This window comes from Pelophylax lessonae (genome assembly GCF_965119305.1).
Source record: "Pelophylax lessonae genome assembly, chromosome: 1".
NCBI lineage: Eukaryota > Metazoa > Chordata > Amphibia > Anura > Ranidae > Pelophylax > Pelophylax lessonae.
Genome location: NC_138768.1, coordinates 236,891,674 through 236,914,481, shown reverse-complemented (window position 1 = coordinate 236,914,481; position 22,808 = coordinate 236,891,674). Strand labels below are relative to the sequence as shown.

General features: G+C 42.1%; 1 protein-coding gene across 1 annotated transcript in view; it reads left to right on the top strand.

Moving 5' to 3' along the window:
- Positions 1–22,451, top strand: part of NCOR2 (nuclear receptor corepressor 2) — a 737,979-nt gene extending 715,528 nt beyond the window's left edge. Inside the window, exons 45-47 of the mRNA XM_082255577.1 lie at positions 3,715–3,942; positions 5,990–6,166; positions 20,495–22,451. Coding sequence (XP_082111703.1) covers positions 3,715–3,942; positions 5,990–6,166; positions 20,495–20,670 — 581 coding nt within the window. The 3' untranslated portion in view covers positions 20,671–22,451. The remainder of the gene's footprint in view (positions 1–3,714; positions 3,943–5,989; positions 6,167–20,494) is intronic.
- The last annotated feature ends 357 nt before the right edge of the window (positions 22,452–22,808 follow it).

Genomic DNA, 22,808 nt, shown 5'->3' with positions numbered 1-22,808 from the left:
TACATATATATATATGTGTGTGTGTGTGTGTAAATCCAGGAGGTGAACAGTTAGCAGTTTCAACTGCCCACAGTTCAAATGATTGCAGCCAGACTTAGTGGAAGGAGATTCCTGCAGCATATTTGGCAAGCACAGAATCACAGTACATATAAAATAATATGCAAAGTGGTAGGAGGGAAGCTTCAGAATGTCAAAGATGTTTTTATTACAAATTATGTGAGCAGACTGCAGTTTCTCTTGAAGCCAGCCATAGATGGAGTGAATTTCTTTCCTGCAACCTCGATTCCACCATCAACACAGACAGGGAAATCCCTGTTGCCGAGCCATTGGTTTACTCTCTGCAGGGGAAGCCGTCCCCGCCAGAACACAGTGATTATTGTTATAGACTAGAACAGCTGCTCGCGATAATCGCATATAAAATTCAGATCCACTTTGGTACATTTAGTCTGCCCATACATGTTTCAAATCTTCTAATTCAGTAGGAACCGACCGAGGTTTGAACCGCAGTGGCCGGCTTTAGTTGAATCTGGGTACAATTTATACTGTGCAGAATTTAACACTACTCATGTTTGTGTTATCACTTACACCAAGATTCAAGTTTAGCCATTTGGTTACCAAGATCTGGATTTTTCTAGAGGAGGAGAGTGGATACATATCAGTATACATCATCAGTACATCAGTATACACATCATACATCGTACCCTCAGCACTGGGTCTAAGCAACCAAAAACTCCATACATTTTTTTTTTTAAATGCAATTGTTTTAAACTAGAGACAGTAAAGTCTATCTTGGCTTTATATAAAAAAAAAAAAAAAAAAGTATAATTATTTGTTGCCAGTATCAAAGATAAAAGCTGAGACGTGTTTGGTTGCAGTAAGCATGGAATAAATCTGCCATATTGCCATAAAACTGTATTCCCTTGATATCCTTCCAAATTCCCATAATAATATGTTCCCAATAAGATTAAGATGGGAAATTTTAAATTTAAAAAACAGAATGGTTCATATGAGCTTTCTTGGCCAATAAAAAATGACAACAAACAAATTCATACATAAGTAATCATCATAGACCATGTACTCCAAAAACAGGAGTGCGTCACTATCCTCCCACTCAATAACATAATTGATGGAAAAAAGTCCCAATACCATAATATGAAATCCAGTGTCAAAGTGTTTTTTGCCACTACTTATGAAATGTACTGCTCCACTTGTGAAATCTTCCACCATTCACCGTGCAAAGGACATTTCTAGAAGCTTATCGGAACACAATGACCTTCCATGAATCTGCCAGTGGCTCTGCCCTTCCGCAATGACTAGGATATCCATGGACTCCAGTTCCAGATGTAATAGGGTATGTAACATACCTGGTAGGTGGAGCCTGAATGTGCGGAGGAAGGCCTCTCTTACACCTCTGACTCAGAGCCCCTGATAGAGTAAACAGGTGGAGCAAGAGTGCAGAGTCTCACGAGTGCCGGTGGACGTGCGGGCTGCGGGACTGCTGGCAGAGTAGTATTCTAGAAGGAGGCAGGTGTCCTAGAAGTAGTTGGACCAATGCAGCAACTTGGAAGCCTTGAGGGATACTGGAAGATAAACAGAGTCAGACAAGCCGGGTCATACATAAAGAGGAGAGATCAGGTACAGGAGGAGGGACTGGAGAATGGTCAAGGAACAGGCACCTCTTCTTTGGGATATTCGAGGGACAGGAGCTTGCCTGCGGTTGCCAACTTGTCCTCTGGCAGAACCTTCCTGACAGGGTATTACGTGATTAAAAACAAACAATGCGTGATGACCTCTCCGCTTAAGGCCACACCCCTACGCATTTTGTCATATATATTTTGGCATGCCAATTTAGAGCATCCAGGCTTTCCTGGTGTTGGTAAACACAGTGCTTATACAATGCCTTGAAAAAGTATTGAAACCCCTTGAAATTTTCCACATTTTGTCATGTTACAACCAAAAAAGTAAATGCAATTTAATTGGAATTGTATGTGATAGACCAACACAAAGTGGCATATAATTGTGAAGTGGAAGGAAAATAATAAATGTTTTTTACAAATTTTGACAAATAAAGATCTGAAAAGTGTGGCGTACATTTGTATTCCACCCTCCTGAGTCAATATTTTGTAGAACCACCTTTCGTTGCAATTACAGCTGCAAGTCTTTTTGGGTATGTCTCTACCAGCTTTGCACATCTAGAGAGTGAAATTTCTGCCCATTCTTCTTTGCGAAATCGCTCAAGCTCTATCACATTGGATGGAGAGTATCAGTGAACATCAATTTTCAAGTCTTGCCACAGATTTTCAATTGGATTTAGGTCTGGACTTGGACTGGGCCATTCTAACCCATGAATATGCTTTGATCTAAAACATTTAATTGTAGCTCTGGCTGCATGTTTACCCTGTATTTGGCTCCATCCATCTTCCCATCAACTCTGACCAGCTTCCCTATCTCTGCTGAACAAAAGCATCCCCACAACATGATGTTGCCACCACCATGTTTCACGGTGGGGATATTGTGTTCAGGGTGATGTGCAGTGTTAGTTTTCTGCTACACGTAGCATATTGCTTTTAGGCCAAAAAGTTAAATTTTGGTCTCATCTGACCAGAGCACCTTCTTCCACATGTTTGCTGTGTCCCCCACATGGCTTCTCGCAAACTGCAAAGGGGACTTCTTATGGTTTTCTTTCAACAATGGATTTCTTCTTGCTACACTCTAATAAAGGCCAGATTTGTGGAGTGCAGGACTAATAGTTGTCCTGTGGACAGTTTCCTTCCTCTGAGCTGTGAATGGCCATTTCTTGGTAGGTTTGCAGTTGTGCCATGCTCTTTTCATTTTTGGATGATGGATTGAACAGTGCTCCATAAGATGTTCAAAGCTCGGGATATTTTTTTTATAATCTAACCCTGCTTTAAACCTCTCCACAACTTTATCCCTGACCTGTCTGATGTGTTCCTTGGCCTTCATGGTGCTGTTTGTTCAATAGGGTTCTCTATCAAACCTCTTAGGGCTTCACAGAACAGCTGTATTTATACTGAGAATAAATTACACACAGGCGGACTCTTATTTACTAATTAGGTGACTTCTGAAGGCAGTTGGTTCCACTAGATTTTAGTTAAGGGTATCAGAGTAAAGGGGGCTGAATACAAATGCACGCCACACTTTTCAGATATGTATTTGTTGAAAATTTGGAAAACCATTCATCCTTCCACTTCACAATGTGCCACTTTGTGTCGGTCTATCACATAAAATCCAAATAATATACATTTACGTTTTTGGTTGGAACATGACAAAATGTGGAAAATTTCAAGTGGTATGAATTTTTGAAGGCACTGCGGTTCTCAAAAAGCACTTTAAATTGTTCAGAGCCCCAAATCAATTACTAGTAAATTAATGACAAACACATCCTAAAAGGCCCATATAATTGAACAAGCAACTAACCCTAACCTTAGTGCACATCTTACAAGAAAATTGTTTAATCATGCTCCATTGCCGCACATGTCTTACCAGAAGGGAGTACATTTTAATTCATTTCACACCAAGCAAAGGTAATGTAGTTGTTTTTCTGTTCGCAAAAACTGAAAAATGTTACATAAAGACAAACCATGCCAACTGTGCCATGAGAACATTTTATGTGTAGGGCACAGATTTTCAAGTCATTGGACAGGAACGCTTTAAATAATAGTTTACTTTTTATTTTTCTTGTTTTCCCTCTAGGGCCAGTCAGTTGCAGGACGCAGTCTGTGCAGGAGAGCTCCGGCAGCAACATAGGGTTGGAGGCCATAATTAGGAAGGCCCTAATGGGTAAATATGATGAGCAGTGGGAAGACCGCTCAGCACTCAATACCAATGCTTTTAACCCTTTGAATGCCAACGCAAGCCTGCCCTCTGCTATCTCCATAACCGCTGCTGATGGACGGAATGACGACATGCGGTCTTTGCCAGGTCTGCTGCTGCTTTTCATTTCTCACTTTTGGGCTTTCCTAATGTCTATTAACTTTCTTGTTCTTCTGCCTCCTTGAGGTTCTCTCTCTATCCACACTTGCCTGTCTCTTGTAACAGTATAAAGCATTGCCTGCCTTATTTTCTCTGGTACTTTTTGTGTTCCAGTCTTTGCTATTTATTATGGGGCAAGAGCAAATAATGGAAAGGGGTTTATATTTCAATGCCTGAGCACTAGCTGCATTTATTGACTACTGTCAATTCTCCTCGCCTAATGTTTTATTATACCTTGTATTAACTCTTTGAGCTCTTGGGAGTAACAACATAGTGATATATGTAAAAAAAAAAAAAATAGTGTAGTGCCTTAAACAAAATAATGTAATAATAAATAGTATCAAAATATAAAGTCCAATGATCACAAAATAGAGTTCCACAGAGTCTATAATCAGTGAAAAAAGAAACTGTGTATAACCACACCAGTGTTCATGTAGATATTCCTCACAAGGTGCTCCAGTGTGCAGCCACCTACATTGAGTGAATTCAAAATTCACCAGTGCAAATGGCTACCACTACAGCAGCATGTGCACCCAAGCAAAAACAGAGATTTCACAGAACCACTGCGGCATTTAAACTTCAATGACATTTCCTCATATGATTCCAACTGAGGATAAATGAAGCTCACCAGGAGCCAGAAGAATATTCCAATAGTGTAGTACATTTATTAGCAAACCTATATCAGCCAAAATGCAACCAGGGACAGTAAATCTCGTAAACTCACATAGAAAGCTGCTGCCGACCCAGGATCGCGCAGCGGTGTGATGTCCGTACCAGAGTCTCCCTTCATGGCAGAGTCAGGCCTCTGAGTGGATTCCGACATTGTCGGGTTCCTTCCAGAGCCTGGACCAGCTCTGTGACGTCAGCCAACACCGGGGTTTAGCCCACTGTCAGCTGATTCTGGATCACATAGGAAGCTGCTGCCGACCCAGGATCACGCAGCGGTGTGATGTCCAGACCAGAGTCTCCCTTCATTGCAGAGTCAAGCCTGTGAGTGGATTACGACATTTTTGGGTTCCTTCCAGAACCTGGACCAGCCCTGTGACGTCAGCCAACACCAGGGTTTAGCCCACTGTCAGCTGATTCTGGGTCACAGGAGTGCAAAAGTAAGTGCACTCCCATGATCCACAAGAGAATTATAGCCAAAAAAGGTTTAGCCATACTTCTATTTTAATGTATTAATGAGAAACTTGCAGTATTGTTAGCAAAAATATACAGCTTACTGACTTGACACCATAGTTCAGGGATCCCTAAGTATGCTGAGACTTGTCAGGTGTAGGGGTGTTCAGCAAAATTTGAATATTCTGTCCTATCGCATTTGTTTTTTCCATGAAAAACATGTGCTTGGTGATGTCTGCATGCATTCTTCTACATAGGCGAAACATATACACATGCGTATCTAAGGGTCATTTGTCTAATGGTCTGAAAATCCTGTGATGTCCATGGCAGCCTTTAGAACTTTTTTACTCTGCTTTCAAAATCCTATAGGGTGTCCCCTGTTATGCGTTGATTTAGTGCCATACCAAGAAAAGTGGATTCTGTTACTCGGGGCCAATTCACACCGGCCCTCCATCCAGAGCTCTGCGTTGCCCACTGCCCAAGGGCAGTGTGGTGCACTATTCAGTGCACCACACTCCCCCCTTTGTTTTTTTTTTCTCGATTTGGAACAAGCACAAAAACGTACACTTCATATATTGCCATGTCGAGCAGTGCAATGCGCTGCCTGACATTCAAGTATGATTAGGGCTGGTGCGCTTTGATAACATGCAGCATGTCTGCATTTTATCGCAAGCAGGACAAGAAAGGAGCAATAAGGAGGAAATTGACTTCTAATAGAATCCTTAGAGAGTCTAGAATTAGTTATTTTTCTTATGGCTATTAATATGATATATATAAGTAATGACTCTTGCATACTTGTTCGGAATCCTTTATTTCCATGGGTTTAGGGGCGTTTAACAGTACTTTGAGGTCGTTTTTTTTTATTTTTTTATTTCAGGTAGTGGAGGAAAACCCAAATTATCAAGGCCAAACAGCCGGAAAACAAAGTCGCCTGCTCCGGGGCAGTCCTCTGGAGAACGTCCGCCTTCTGCATCATCAGTACACTCAGAAGGTGACTGTAACAGGAAAACCCCTTTAACCAACAGAGTTTGGGAGGAGAGGCCATCTTCAACAGGTGAGCTCCGCCATTCCTATATTCTGTTCCTTTTTCTATTTTTAGTCAGTATTTACAGTGCACCTGGAAAGTATTCACAACGTTTTAGTTTTTCCATATTTTGTTATGTTACACCTTTTTTCTAAAATGAATCAGAATAACTATTTTCCTCAAAATCCTACAAACAATACCCCATAAAGGCAACGTGAACAAAGAAATGAGTTTGAAACCTTTGCAAATTTATTAAAAATGAAAAAAATCACATGTACACAAGTATTCACAGCCTTTGCCATGGCCTCCAAAATTGAGCTCAGGTGCATCCTGTTTCCATTGATCATCCTTCAGATGTTTCTACAACTTTATTGGAGTCCACCTGTGGTAATTCAGTTGATTGGACATGATTTGTAAAGGCACACACCTGTCTATATAAGGTCCCACAGTTAAAAGTGCACTTAAGAGCACAAACCAAGCCACGAAGTCCCTGGAATTGTCTGTAGACCTCCAAGGTAGGATTGTATCAAGGTGCAGATCTGGGGAAGGGTACAGAAAAATTTCTGCTGCATTGAAGGTCCCGAAGAGCCCAGTGGCCTCCCATCATCCATAAATGGAAGAAGTTTGGAACCACCAGGACTCTTCCTAGAGAGCGGGCCACACCTGTGCAATCAGGGGAGAAGGACCTTAGTCAGAAGATAACTAAGATCCCCGATGGTCACTCTGACAGAGCTCCAGCGTTTCTCTGTAGAGAGAGGAGAACCTTCCAGAAGAACAACCATCTCTGCAGCACTCTACCAATCAGGCCTGTATGGTAGAATGGCCAGACGGAAGCCATTCCTCAGTAAAAGGCACATGACAGCCCACCTTGAGCTTGCCAAAAGGCACCTGAAGGACTCTCAGACCATTAGAAACAAAATTCCCTGGTCTGATGAAACAAAGATTGAACTCTTTAGGGTAAATTTACGAGGAGTTAAGTAATGGTTAATATTATGCAGTAACAATTGTGCAAATGTTCAAGTCACTAATTTGGAGTTAAATTTCGAATGCGGTATTTGTTAGATTTAGCATTAAATACTGCATTAGTTAATGCGGTAATTTACAATATTGAGCTGGTTGCTAAGGAGCAGGCCAGAAGCCGGCTGCTGCGTCCTTAATAACTAATGACTCATCAGCTGTATGTAAAAAACAAAGCTGACAAATAAAAATTTTACCAGGCCACATGCCCTTAATATGGGGGGGGGGGGGTGGGTGCTTTGGAGCAAGGGGGGCTCTGCCCCCTCACTCCAAAGCACTTTGTCCCCATGCGACCCTGCCCCTTGTGACATCACCAACCTAGCATGCATCGGTCCGTGATGTCACAAGGGGGTGGGAACCACCAGGTGACCCCGCCCCTTGCCTATATTAGAAATGTCAGATGGCGGAGCCTGCAGTAGACAGCCAGCCTTCATCAACGGCAGGATGTCTTTGTTAGTTATTCTTTTTCGGGTCTGGTGGGCGGCGTGATTGGTGGATTTACATCAGGCACACAACTTTTAATTTATTTTTTTATAAATCAATTGTCAAAAACTGTGTGCGTGTTTTTTGTTGCCTTGTGACAATATTTTGGTGAATGGGTAGTGGTACTATGAACCTGATACTCATTTACATAGGGGGGAGCCGACATCTGGGGGTCCCACTGCCCGTAGACCCCCACAACCACCAGCTACAGTTGTCAGCTACCAGACAAGGTGCTTTGGGGTGGGGGGGGCAGAACCCAACCCCCCCCCCCCCCTTATGTTGAGGGCATGTGGCCTGGCATGGTTCAGAGGGGGGTTGCTCGCTCCTTTTCTGACCTGCCAGGCTGCATGCCCAGACAAGGGTCTGGTATGGATCTTGGGGGGTGGTAACATGCGTCTTTTCTTTTTTCTTTTTTTTTTTTACATTTTGGCGTTTCCCTTAATTTTGGCATTCTCCTTAAAACAAAACAAAAAACCAGACCTGAAGGGGGGGGGGGGGGTTTCTTCATACTTTTTAACCGTCTTTTTTTTTTTTTTCTTTTTTTGCAATCAGCTATAAGCGAGGAAACCCTGGTGGTAATTCTTGCTTGCTTTTTTACTCTCTGGTAGGTTTGTGAATTGGACTAAAATTATACAAATGAGTAACCTAATGTCCTTATCGCATAGGGTAAACCTTAGTGAATTGACCCCTTTGGCCTCAATGGCAAGTGTCATGTCTGGAGAAAACCAGGCGCTGCTCATCACCTGGCCAATGCCATGTTTACAGTGAAGCATGGTGGTGGCAGCATCATGCTGTGGGGATGTTTTTCAGCAGAAGGAACTGGAAGACTAGTCAGGATCGAGGGTAAGATGAATGCAGCAATGTGCTGAAACATTGTTGATAAAAACCTGCTCCAGAGCACTCTGGTCCTCAGACTGGGGCGAAGATTCATCTTCCAACAGGACAATGACCCTAAGCACACAGCCAAGGTAACAAAGGAGTGGCTATGGGACAACTCTTGTGAATGTCCGAGTGGCCCAGCCAGAGCCCAGACTTGAACATCTCTGGAGAGATCTGAAAATGGCTGTGCACTGACGCTCCCCATCCAACCTGATGGCGCTGGAGAGGTCCTGCAAAGAAGACTGGGAGAAACTGCCAAAAAATAGGTGTGCCATGCTTGTAGCATCATATTTAAAAAGACTTAGAGGTTGTAAACCTTACCTATAGACTTTTGCTTATAGGTAAGCCTATATTAAAGCTTACCTATGGGTACTGTAACCTGCACCGTTTAGGAGATATTTACTTTTCATGCAGCCGATGACGTCATCGGCGCATGCGCTCTGAAGGAACAGCCACCCGTGCCGTTCCTTCAGAGTCCTGTGACCTGAACAGCGGCTCCCACGCACATGCAATCAAATTGGCCATAGGACGTGAACCAGGAAGAAGGACAGTCAAAAATGTCTGCTGTGTTACAATGAGCGGGCGGCACTGCGGGGGCTTCATTCTAAGGTAAGTATTTCATAACGAGCTAGTATGCGATGCATACTAGCTCATAATGCCTTTTGTCTTTCAGGTTTTTCTTTTTTTTTTTCTGAGGTTTACAACCTCTTTAAGGCTGTAATTGGTGCCAAATGTGCTTCAACAAAGTATTGACCAAAGGCTGTGAATACTTGTGTACATGTAATTTTTTTTTGTTTTTTATTTTTAATAAAATTGCAAAAACAAACTTCTTTCACGTCGTCATTATGGGATATTGTTTGTAGAATTTTCAGGAAAATAGTGAATTTAATAAATTTTGGAATAAGGCTGTAAGATAACAAAATGTGGAAAAAGTGAAGCGCTCTGAATACTTTCCGGATGCACTGTAGCTTTGAACTGAACCCTCTTACTGGTAATAACATCAGATGACAATTCAAACCATGTGATTCTTATTAGATTTTGAATCATCTAGCTAACGTGCCTGTGCATAAGTAATATTAGCTAAATGCTTTGTTTTTACATCTGAGTCATTACAACACATTGGTAGCCGTTATTATTGCCCAGTCAGACAATATTTTAGCTGGACTCTTTTTTTAAAGGGTAACTTCATTGAACATAAAATGTACAAAATAACATAAACGAGGAAAATAAAGCAAACAATGCTCAAATATCATCGTATGTAGTATACATTACATCCATTCATTGTAAATGAATCAATAAGGAAGTAATAAACATACATCCTACATTTGATCACAGATGAAAAGAAAAAAAAAAGAGGTGGGATCAAGGTATCAAAACATTAGTATATTGAAATACATTTAGTCAGAGGAGATTGAAAGGGAGAGTTACAATTACAATTGGTCCTCGTGTTTGGTTAATGACTTATGTATTAGCTGGTATAGTGCGGTCCGAGCTCACCCATGGATTCCAAATTCGTTAATTTGTATAATGGGAGAGCTTGATTAATAAGAATAAGCCAATGGGGGGGGGGGAGATTTTGTGGACTTCCATTGCATAATAATGGATTTTTTAGCATAAAACTAAACGTATAAGGAGTTGTGTATTTTTAGAAAGAGATTCATCATCAATATATCCAAAAAGACACCTTAAAGGATTACAGATATTGGGTATTTGGGTAACAGAGCTTATAAAAGCTGTGGCCTCTGACCAGAACGTTCTTATTGGTTGACATTCCCACATCATATGATAGAATGTGTCCTCTGCTAAAGAACATCTAGAGCACATGGGGGAGGGCATTCTGTGCAGGCGGAAAAGAAAACATGGAATATAGTAAGCTCTATATAAAAACTGAGTCTATAACTTTATCTCTAGCTGAAATAACCGCAGAGACCTGTATCGGGAGAATTTCCTGCTGGATTCCTCTGTGAGATTCAGTATATCTGAGCGCCATTTAAGTTCCATGGGATTAAATCTGTCAGTTGTGGAATGTAACCGAGATGTATAATATGTAAATATTAGTTTGAAATGAGAAGGGACAGTCGCTCTAAGGGGGAGACTTGTATAGAAATGTCACGGAGACCAAATTGCCCCGCAGCGGTATGTCGTAGTTGGAGATATCAAAAGTAAGCTGTGGGAGGGAGAATAAAGTCTCTACGAAATTCCGCAAAGGAGCGGAAGGCATTTTCGACAAACAAGTTGGAGAATAGTTTCACTCCCTTTTTGAACCAAATTGCTCCATCCTTCGATAGAACTCCTGCAGACACTGGATATTCCATATTGGAGCATTAGGGGAGAATACAGCATCCGCACCTGCTGAGAGCAGTCTGGAGAGCTTAAAGATCTGCAGTGTCATGGATAAGATACTTGTGGTATCCCTGCCCCTTGTGAATTGACGATGAAGCAAATTCTGTAGGGACTCATCTGAAGTAACAATGGCAGCTTCTAACGCTGTGGCAGCATTGTTGATTTCTGGGTAAAACCACCAAAGAGGGTGGGCCAGGTGGGTGGGAAACAGTATAATAGGTTTGCGTATTAGGAAGTGCCAGGCCTCCTTCCAGAATAGTCAATAGCAGCGTATCTTAAGCAATCCTAACCTCTTTCCCTCCTCAGATAAAAGAGGTAAGTATGAAGTCAATCTCTTGGGATATACGTTTAGGGATATATATCGGAGAATTACTCGGTATGTAGAGGAAACGTGGCAGGAATATAATTTTAAAAATAATTATCCTGCCTAGTGGGGTCAGAGGTAGAGTGGACCAAGTCTTTAAGGTGCTTTGAAGTCTATTAACGAGCGGGCTATTCTTTAGATATATAGAGATAGGCTGTTGAACTATAATACCTAAATAACGGAAGGTCGTACCAACTTTTAATGGACACATTGGTGGTAGAGAGATTGAGGCATCTTGGTCTAACTGAAATAGGAGGAATTTTTCCCAGTTGACTCAGGATCCTGAGTAGTGACCAAGACCCCAGATGACACTTAGTAAATGAGGGAGGGAGGATTGAGGGTCAGCTAAATGTATTAGCATGTCATCCGTGTAGAGGGACACCTTTTCCTCCAGGCCACAAATAACTGTATCATAGATGACAATAAGAAGAATGCAGAATTAAATCCAATAAATGGACAGACAAGGAAATAAATAAATTGAGAGAACAAAGAAAAGTGCCAAAAAACAAAAACAGCCCTAACCCTCCCGGCCCCCAAACCCAAACGCTTGGGAGCTTCATTCCCAAAAAGAAGAATGCATAGCAGAGGGAACACGGTTCTGTCCTGCGAACACGGTCCGTATAAAGGAAAAAGAAAAAGCAGGGGGGACTTGACCGTGTTGAAACTAAAGTCAGAAGACTGAAGAACAATAACATAAAAGTTCAGTCTGTGCCCTTTTATGGACAAGGAACTAGGATGCCAATCCCTGAATTAGTGATAATGTCTATGTAGGAAAGGGTCAACCGGAAACTGTACATCCCCAATCAGCTCAGAGATCATAAGGGGAAAGGGTTTCAGCAAAATCATAGCCTAAAGTGATGTGTCAGCCATATACTGTATATCTGAGCACATACACTACAGGATAGGCTGGCCACAGCAAAAATGGCAGAGCTTAATATTTGTAGGATCAAAACATTGTCCTCTTTCTGTGGCATTGCTCCCAGAAGACAAAGGGTATAATAAGCTCCATGTAGAGGGATAGTCACAAAACCTCAGATCGGGAAGACGAACTTAGCGGGGTGGAGAACAGCGGTTGGAGCAAGGTAATTCTTGCGATCCTAAGGTGTCCACCCAGTGCGTTGCATCTTTTTTATCGGTAAAAAAGTGAGCTTTCCCTTGGTAGATGATGCGCAGCCACGCCGGGTAGAGCAAATACTATAGGGTAGCTGTAGATCACGTAGCCTCCTATTGATTGAAAGAATGGTCACTCTTTGTTTTTGTGTAGTCTCAGAGAAGTCGGGAAATATAGTGATTGTGTTGCTGTTAAATGAGACTCAGCCTTTTTCTCTGGCAGCTCTCAGAATTGCCTTCTTATCTCGAAAATGTAGCAATTTGATGAGTATAGGGCATGGAGGCATGCCTGATGGCAGCAGGCACAGGAGAATCCTGTTAGCCCTCTCTATAGCGAATAGTGGGGAAAATGTTGAAGCCCCAAGCGTAGAGGTTAACCAGCATTCCATAAAAGATACAGAATTTTTACCTTCAGAGCCTTTCAGAAACCCCAAAAAGTGGAGAATGTTGCGCCTTAGGCAATCCTCCAAATCGGTCATATTATCTATAGTGGCGTCTTGGCTCTTTTCCAGATCAGAAACAGAGGATTGTAAAGGACGTGGGACATCTTATAAATCACCAACACGCTGTTCAGCGTTAGTGACCCTATGTCTGAAATTATGAACGTCCTACTTTAGGGATGTTCAGTCCACCTGGACTGAATCACTTTGCTTAATCAGAGACGCCTGGCAGTGCTGATTAGCCTCCATAATTTGTAATAAAGTCGGCTCAGCAGGGGTCACTGAGGGGGTTATACTGCTGGGGGATATGAGTACAGTGTCCTCAGCAGGAGAATATAGTGGCAGATCAGCTAGCCCAGATGGGGGGATTTCCAGGGACTCATCCAGTGTAGATGCAGCCCAAAAATCAGAGTGGGTTAAAAAAAAGAGAAGAACTAGTTGTGGATTGCTGGGAGGAGAAAGGAGGCTTGGAAAGGTAATAATGTATAGGCGAGTAGGAACTGGTCAACTATTTTCATGTGCTGGTCAGAAAGGTGGGAGTATAATGGCGCTTTTCCACTGCATGGAACCGTACCGGTTCGGCACGCTTTTGTGCTTTTCCACTGCGGTACCGCATGGTATAGGGTCGGAACGGTTCGGTACGGTACGGTATAGGTTTGCTTTTCCACTGCATGGAACCGAACGGTACGGTACGGCTCTGAAAAAACAGTACCTACTCGATTGTGGTTCCAACAGGTACCAAACTGGTACCATATCCCACAATCCTTTGCATGCAGTCACTACTAGCCACTGATTGGTCAGAGAATCACACCCACCCCATTGTTATCCCACCCACTTAACTTTAGTACTACTTTAGTGGAAAAGCAAACCTATACCATACCGTACCGAACCGTTCCGACACTATACCATGCGGTACCGCAGTGGAAAAGCAAACCGGGCCAAGCAGGGCCGAGTAGAGCCGAGCCGGTACTAGCCGGTACTTGCAGTGGAAAAGTGCCATAAATGCAGCTGTCGGAGGGTCCAAATTAAGGTACAGCATAACACACAGGGGATCGAAAGCATATAGTGCTGAATGCAGTGGACTTCATTGCAGGTTAGAATTGATGTGGGTTGGAAGGAGAACAAATAGTTAAGAACAGTGGGAAAAAAGCTGCCGTTAAATAGTGGGAAGAGTGACATAAAAGAGAATCTACTTAAACAGTATCAGAAGAAGAACTACATTTAAAACAGTGGAAGATCTTTGAGAGAACCTACTGCAAGCAGTATCGGGAGAGCTGTGATAGGGGATAGTGCTGACATAGGAGAGAGCAGGGTAACATGATGTACTGAAGTAAACACTAGTAAGTGAATAATTTATGTACAGTGCCTTGAAAAAGTATTTATATCTCTTGAAATTTTCCACATTTTTGTCACGTTTCAACCAAAAACGTAAATGTATTTTATTGGGATTTTATGTGATATACTAACACAAAGTGGCACATGATTGTGAAGTGGAAGGAAAATGATAAATGGTTTTCAAATTTTTTTATATATAAATATCTGAAAAGTGTGGCTTGCATTTGTATTTAGCCCCCTTTTACTCTAATATCCCTAACTAAAATCTAGTGGAACCAATTGTCTTCAGAAGTCACCTAATTAGTAAATAGAATCCACCTGTGTGTTATTTAATTTCAGTATAAATAAAGCTGTTCTGTGAAGCCCTCAGTGGTTTGTTAGAGAATCTTAGTGAAGCATCATGAAGGCCAAGGAACACACCAGACAGGTCATGGATAAAGTTGTGGAGAAGTTTAAAGCAGGGTTAGGATATAAAAAGATATCTCATGGAGCACTGTTTAATCCATCATCCTAAAATGGAAAGAGTATGGCACAGCTGCAAACCTACCAAGACATGGCCGTCCACCTAAACTGACAGGCAGGGCAAGGAGAGCATTAATCAGAGAAGCAGCCAAGAGGCCCATGGTAACTCTGGAGGAACTGCAGAGATCCAAAGCTCAGGTGGGAGAATCTGTCCATGGGACAAGAGTGTCAAGAAGAAAGCCATTGTTGAAAGAAAGCCATAAGAAGTCCCGTTTGCGAGAAGCCATGTGGGGGACACCGCAAACACGTGGAAGAAGGTTCTCTGGTCAGATGAGACCAAAAGTGACGTTTGTGGCCTAAAAGCAAAATGCTATTTGTGGTGGAAAACTAACACTGCACATCACCCTGAACACATGGGGATGCTTTTCTTCAGCAGGGACAGGGAGATTGGTCAGAGTTGATGGGAAGAGGGAGCCAAATACAGGACAATTTTAGAAGAAAACCTGTTCAAGTCTGCAAAAGACTTGAGACTGGGGCAGAGGTTCACCTTCCAGCAAGACAATGACCCTAAACATACAGCCAGAGTTACAATGGCATGGTTTAGATCAAAGCATATTCATGTGTTAGAATAGCCTAGGCAATGTTCAGACGTAAATTAATTTGTGGCAAGACTTGAAAATTGCTCTTCTCAGACGCTCTCCATCCAATCTGACAGAGCTTGGGCTATTTTGCACAGAAGAATGAGCAAAAATGTCAATCTCTAGATGTGCAAAGCTGGTAGAGTCATACCCAAAAAAGACTCGCAGCTGTAATTGCAGTTGTAGCACCCTTCAGGTAGGTGCTAGGTAAATGCATAGTGGGCCTTGTCTACCTAACAGCAGGGCCATGTTTCTTTTTGTTAGGTAGGTTGTCATGGTTTCCAAGTGTGTCTCCTGAGAGGGGAGTCTCCCCACTGGCTCTATTAGAGGCTTCTGATAGGGCAGTGGAGGAAACCCAATCAGGGGACACATCCAAGCCTGTAACTACCCCAGAAGGCAGAGTATGCTGCAAAAGGATTCTGGGAGTGGGTATAAGTTTGGGAGAAGCGTGTGACACGGTGTCTTTGGCAGGAGCAGAGTACCAGGAGAGAGAGAACGGCTGTCTCTCCCCCTGTCTGAGGAAGTGGATGTCTCGGGGTGTCCCCTGAGAATCCAGAGAGTGCTGAGTTGAGCTGAGGGGGATCCGGTGTGCCGAGAGCCTGTGGAGAGAGAGAGGGGTCCAGTCCCAGGAAAGCCTACACAGGTCGTGAGTACTGAGGATTGCCCCTGGGGGTCTGCCTGAAGAGTTAGAGGAGACCACTCCGAAGGAGGTTCTGGGATCCAGTGTCAGCTAGTTGTAAAGGGGGTTCCTAGGTTGAGGACCCTGAAGTAACAGAGGGGGTACATAGTCAGTGGACCCTGAAGAGCTAAACGTGTAAAGGGGGTGCCTGCGGTTTGGGCCCTGAATTGTACAGAGTACCAGTTGAGAGTTGCAGCTATACAGTAATTCACAGCATGCCACCTCCAGCCAGTGCCAGGCTGGAGAGAGTGGTCAGAGACTTTGCATTGCAGCAGTGTCAGTAGTTCTATGCTCCACAGCCCTGAGTCTTCTGGACCTAGAGTTGAGGATTCAGCACTTCTGTCAAGTTACAGTGTGTTCTAAGCATCAGTGAGCGCTGGCTAGCGTCGACTGGCGTCAAGGCAGCGTTAACAGACATTTTCTGGATAAAGTCTCAAATTGTATCTAGTTAAGCCTAAATGAGTATCCCACTCATTCCCTTCTCCCATCCCCTTTATCTACAATAAAACCACAAAACAAAGATTCCGGAATTGTCAATGTCTCAGTTCTCACACCCAGGGTCACAGCTCACATGGGCTGGGGAGGTAACCGGTAACAATGGCAGACCCACATCAGGCCCAATGCCTGGAAAACCTGCTACACAGTGAAAGGTGGTTCTACAAAGTATTGACTCAGGGGTGCTGAATACAAATGCACTCCACGCTTATCAGATATTTGTTTGTAAAAATTTTTGAAAACCGTTTATCATTTTCCTTCCACTTCACAATTATGTGCCGCTTTGTGTTAGTCGATCACATAAAATCCCAATAAAATTAATTTACGTTTTTGGTTGTAACATGACAAAATGTGCAAAATTTCAAGGGGTATGAATACTTCTTCAAGGCTCTGTAATTTAGTCATTAGTAAAGAAAGAATGTTTCTGCTTGGGGTGTGAACACAGCTGAGTGAACAAAGTGGGATTGATTTGCTAAAACTAGAGAGTGCAAAATCTGGAGTAGCTGTGCATGGTAGCAAGTCAGTTTTGTAACTTCAATTTGTTCAATTAGACTTTGACAAAAAAACAGAGGATTGGTTTCTAGTTTTAGTTAATCAACCCTAGTGTGTGAGTTGTCAGAATTGTAGTGCAAAGCTCTGAAAGGGATTAGATCTGAGCAATAGAGTATATTCTGCTACATTTAGGCTCTATGCACAGTGGGAGCATAAAGAACAGAAAAACACTGGATAAAAAAACGCTCATACAGTATTTAGCTTTCGTGTGCCAGTGTTTAGTAGGTTCTTAAGGGGTTGGCGGTCACCATGTCCTTACCAACCAATGACTCATCAACTGTCAGTGGGATCCCCTGCTGACATCTAAACAAAAGAATGCCGGCATAAAAAAAAAAAAAAACTGTGGGGGTCCATACCAGCCTCTTATCCAAGCATGCGGCCTGGCAGGCCAGGAAAGGGGGGGGGAGCTTTCAGATCCATACCAGGCCAATGCTTTGGAGTAGGAGGGCTCCCCCTACCAACGCACCTTGATGAGGTTGATGTTGATGAGGACAAGGGCACAACCATGGCCAATGGAACCCCCCCCCCCCACCATTTTTTCATTTTTGGCATGGGGTTTCCCCTAACCAGTACTAAATCCGGAAGGGCTTGTTATATTTAGGGGGGGACCCCCCAAGCAGTTTTTCTTTAATACCAGCATTCTTTTGTTTACATTCAGCTGTCAGGGAATCCCATTGAGAGCTGATAAGTCATGTGTTTGTAAGGATATGGCTCCTTAAAAAGAACGCTGTTTACTGGAATGGAAAAAACCCTCCCAAAAAAATGCTGGGCAGCAGCGTTTTGGAGCCTGAAGGAGCGTTCAGTGTTTTTTTCTGCTGGAAAATTCCTCTCAAAGACGCGAACCAGAGGGGTTTTTTTTCTGCTCCTAAGCTTTGAGCTTAAAAAATGCCTCTAGACTACAAAGTGTGCATGGACACATAGGATAACCGTTGCTTTTAGAGGCATGAAACAAAAAGGCTAAACACCTCTAGGAGCATCGTTTTTTTTTTTAAGCTCGTATGCATAGAACCTTAGTCCTAGTGGCAGAATCCATAAGGGTCCATACACACTGGGCTTAAAAAAAAACTTCTAAAGAAGTTTTGTATTTTCCCTGTAGAAGCAGCTCAATGTTATCCTATGTGTCCATGCACATTACGACTTTGAGGCAGAAAAAAAAATCCTTTTGGTTTGTGGTTTTTAGAGGAGTTTTCTGGCAGAAAAAATTCTAAACACTGCTAAACAAAAATGCCCTTTTATGAGCTTTTTTTTTAAGCCCGTTGTGCATAGACCCTAATGTTAAAGACAAAACTGTTTATTTGGGAACATAGTGATAAGGTTGGTTAAAGAATCTTGTTTAACGGCTTCCGGTCTGCAATAAGCAAATGTACTGTGGCAGGGCGGTCCTTCAGTGTGAAATCACGTACGTGTATGTCTTTTCTTTGGGTCTGGGGTGCGCATCCGGCAACCCGCTTCCGCTGTGATTGGACCGGATGGTCTTCCCTGGCACCCAGCAATCGTGTCAGAGAGAGGCAGATCACCGTTCAGTCAGAGGGGAAGATGAATATCTTGTGTTTCTGCTAAGCAGAAACACTGATCTGTCTTCCCCCAGTCAAAGCGCCCCCACACAGTTAAAAAGCACTCCCAGGGAACACATTTAACCCTTTGATCGCCCCTGATGTTAACCCCTTCACAGCCAGTGTCAGTACAGTGACGGCGCATTTTTTTAGCACCTATCACTGTATTAGTGTCACTGGTTCCCAAAAAGTGTCAGATTTGTCTACTGCAATGTCGCAGTCCTGCTAAAAATCGCTAATCGCCACCATTACTAGAAAAAAAATTCCAAAAATGCATCCCATAGTATGTAGACACTATAACTTTTGCGCAAACCAATCAATATACACTTATTGGGATTTTTCTTACCAAAAATATGTAGCAGAATACATATTGGCCTAAATTGATGAAGAGATTCGATTTTTAATTGTTTTTTTTTTTTTTTAATTGGATAGGTTTTATAGCAAAAAGTAAAAAAATATAGTTTTTTTTTTTCAAAATTGTCGGTCTTTTTTTGTTTATAGTGCAAAAAATAAAAAATCATAGAGGTGATCAAATACCACCAAAAGAAAGCTCTATTTGTGGGAAAAAAAACATAAATGTTATTTGGGTATTGTGTCGCACGACCGCACAATTAAAGTAACGCAGTGCCGTATTTAGCAAAAAATTACCTGGTCATGAAGGGGGTAAATCACTGTTGTTTTTCACCTCATAAAGTGGTGCTGGAGATGTCTACAGGGAGCCTCTTCTGCTACTACTCTGTAATCCAAGCATTTAAAACTAGAGAACAAATAGATCATGCCTACATGTTGGACTTCTTCTATCATGTCTCTGAACATCTTAGCTTTATGGCATTGCTCTAGGTCCTGTTTGGCTGTTTAAACAGTGTAAAATGTAGTGTATGTGGTTTCCCTACCAAAACCAACAATGTAGTTATATTGATTTCCAAAATAGAAGACAACTAGATGATGAAATATAACTTTGCTCTTTTAAATTGTGTGACCACACCCTTAGCCTGAATTCACCCCTGAGCGACGCATTGCATTTGTTGCACTAGCCACGCGACCACTTAGGGCAGCCAATTCACTTGAATAGACTCTATATTTGACAAATGCTCCAAAATAGCTCATGTACCCTTTATTGGCACTGAGCATCGCACGTTTTTCTGCTCCACATAACTTGGGAATAATGGCATTGCATTGTCAAATTGCATTTTGCCGCAATTTGCATGCATTTTATTTCAAGAAAAATGAGCAGAAAGTTGCGGTTCTGCCAGCATTCCCAGAATGCTAAGATGTGGATGCAGCCTTATTTGTGATTAGTTCATGTTGTTCTCCGCGGGTGTCTAAATCTCAACATTTTTTTTCCACTGTTGCAGCCAGAACCAAAATTTCTGATTTTGTCTAGTGTTAAAGCCTAGTGGGGCAGTGGTGTCTCCTCCTCCACCACCATCATGCTGTGATGTAGAAGGAAGTCACATACTCTCCCATACCCAGAAGCAAGGGGTATTTTGCGCCTGCTGAGACACTGGGGGAGATGCAGGGGTTCTCTGGGAAGGTGATCATCAATGGGTGGGGCTTTTCCCAGCCACTGTCACATTACCGTAAATGGGCAAAGTGACTTGATCTCTTTACCATATGTGGGGGGGGGGGGGATGCTCAGTGTATATCAGGGTGCAGAAGAGGAGTGTGTATTAAAAAACATTAATCATTTTACATTTTTCCCATTTTTACAGAATAGTAATTGATATAGTTGAGTTCCACATAAATGACCCTTTTTATACCACCATTTTTAAACATGGATGATGGGATCTGCAATAAACGAAATACCTTTAGTATATAAACGTATAAACAGCATTACAATAAAATAGGTAAATCACAGATTAGTATCTGGAAGTGTCTCAATAAATCTGTCAAATTTGGATTTGCCATGTATGTATTTAATTCAATGTTAGTCTTGTAAATAATTCCATAAATTATCGTGCTCCAGAGAAGCGATCTAATCTGATACTGACTTTATTGTCTACTGCAGGGTCAACACCATTTCCATTCAACCCATTAACAATCAGGCTCCCTAACAGCCTTGTGGCTCCACCGTCTTCAACCACCATTCCACAGAGCAACTCATTAACCCCGCAGAGAGCTCGGGATGAAGAGCCGAAACCACTGCTTTGCTCCCAGTATGAAACTCTCTCTGACAGCGAGTGAAAGTGTTTTTGTGGTAAACATATCAATATGGAATGTCTGAAAATGATACAATCCCCACAGCCAATCTGAATGCTCAGAAGCAGCCAGTGAAATCCTGCGACTGGAAAGAAACGTCCATAGTATGAAAAGCCTTAAAAAGACTCCATAATCTTCAGTTGAGGGTCCATGGGTTTTGTTCAGTTTGTGGCATGCCGCTGCTCATGAAGGAGTAGAAAGTCCCAGACCTTGCAGAAGATTGGATTATTCAGCTCTTTACTCAGGGGATATTTCCACCTGGTGCTTTGCTACATTGCATTGGTTTGTTATCAAAGCTAACTTGTAAGCGTGATGACGTATGTCTGTGTACATTGTATATGTATGTGTGTTCATATGCACTTAAGATATATACACATTCCAGTTTATTGCACACCGACCTAGCAGTGCAGAGCAGCTGCATGCATGGCCATAGCAGAACTGTTACTAGATTGGTTAGGATCCTACCAAAGGCTCCCTGGCCATATCTTTCTCCCTGATACATCAGGTTATGTGCTGATAGCACTTAACATGCCATCCCCCCTTTCCCAACCTATGGAATGTTCTGCTGAAGGAGTATTAGTGAAATAAAGAAAAAGACTTTTGTGCAATCACTGCATGTTTTTTCCATGGTTGCAAATTTGCAGATGTAACTTCACTGTATATACTGTGGCACCAACCCATACTCATACATGTGGGTTGTTTGGTGTCACTTGTTCCTAATGATGCTGACCTTTCCCTTCATGGCTTATTTTTTTATGCTGCCTTGGGCAAACAAAGAGTAAAAATGATAAAAACATTAAAGTTTAAAACTTTTTTTGCCTTTCAGTAAGTAAGATCTATTGTGATTGTGTTACTGAGTGTCAGGCCTGCAAAGTTAGCTTAGGGGATTGGCCTCTCCCAATGCAGTTGCTCAGCCTGGTAGAGCATCCAGTGACGTATCCATTATCTGTGAGTAAACAGGGTATGCTGTTTAGCATGCGTCCAAAATAGTATGGTTAATCCCTTTGGTTGTAAAATGAGAAGCAAAACAAAGGCCCAAGTCTTTTCACCCACCTTGAAGAGATGAGGCTTGTGTGGTAACATCAAGTGGGCTATATTATAAAGCTGTAGATACTGAGAAATGGAGGCATTGGTCCTTGCCAGCCAATTATTCTTGCTATCATTTTTGAACTGCAGGTTTAAAAATGAAGGCAGGCATCTAATTGGCTGCTATGAGCAATACCATCCATTTTCCCTTCTTCCAGTTTTATACAGTTACCCTAATAGTCTTTACGCAAAATGTTATATTGTTCTAGAAAGTTTGCACAGCGAAGTATTGTCTTTAAAAACAATAAAATGTGCTTTCCACCATACCGCAATGAGCACAGATCTTACAATGGCGTGTGGCCCTATCATTTAGAAAGACTGCAGCCATTCACCCCATTTTATTTGGGCTGTATGTATGTATATATACTTGCTTTGTTGACCTTGGGTCATAATTACACATCTACACTTACAACATTGCTTCTAGGTTTAACATTAAACTGTTTTAGCACTTGCTGCAATCTTTGTATTTATGCAGTAGGAAGCTGGTACATCACTTGAAACTGAATTTCCAGACCTTAGTTTTGGGTGTTTTATTTTCTGTAAAGCAAAACATGTCATGTATAATACATTGTTGTTTCTTTTTTTTATACAGGGAATGATATAGTAAATATATATTGTGGAAAAAAAGAAAAATAAATTAAAACATTACCCCTTATATGTGCTGTGGGGGCTGACATTTACTACTTGTGTGATCTTAATATATTTTCATTTTGGTGTATTCTCTTCAAAGTTGGAAAAAAAAATGACATACCAATATGTACTGTATATAAAAATATGAAGGGGCATGTAAAAAATGTATATCCATGACAAATTATGCAGGTGACCATTTTGTGGACTTAAATATTTATCAGGGTACATTACATGCTAAAAACGTTAAAATGGTATTGCCTTAATCGTACAGTACAGGACGCAGGAAACTTTTTCACACACTATGGTTATAGGCTCATGCCTTCAGGTGATTGGACACTGGCAAAGCTTTTAGGGACTTACCCCATTGGGGCTTCTCCTCTACAACCCTACCCCACTCCGTGAACCCT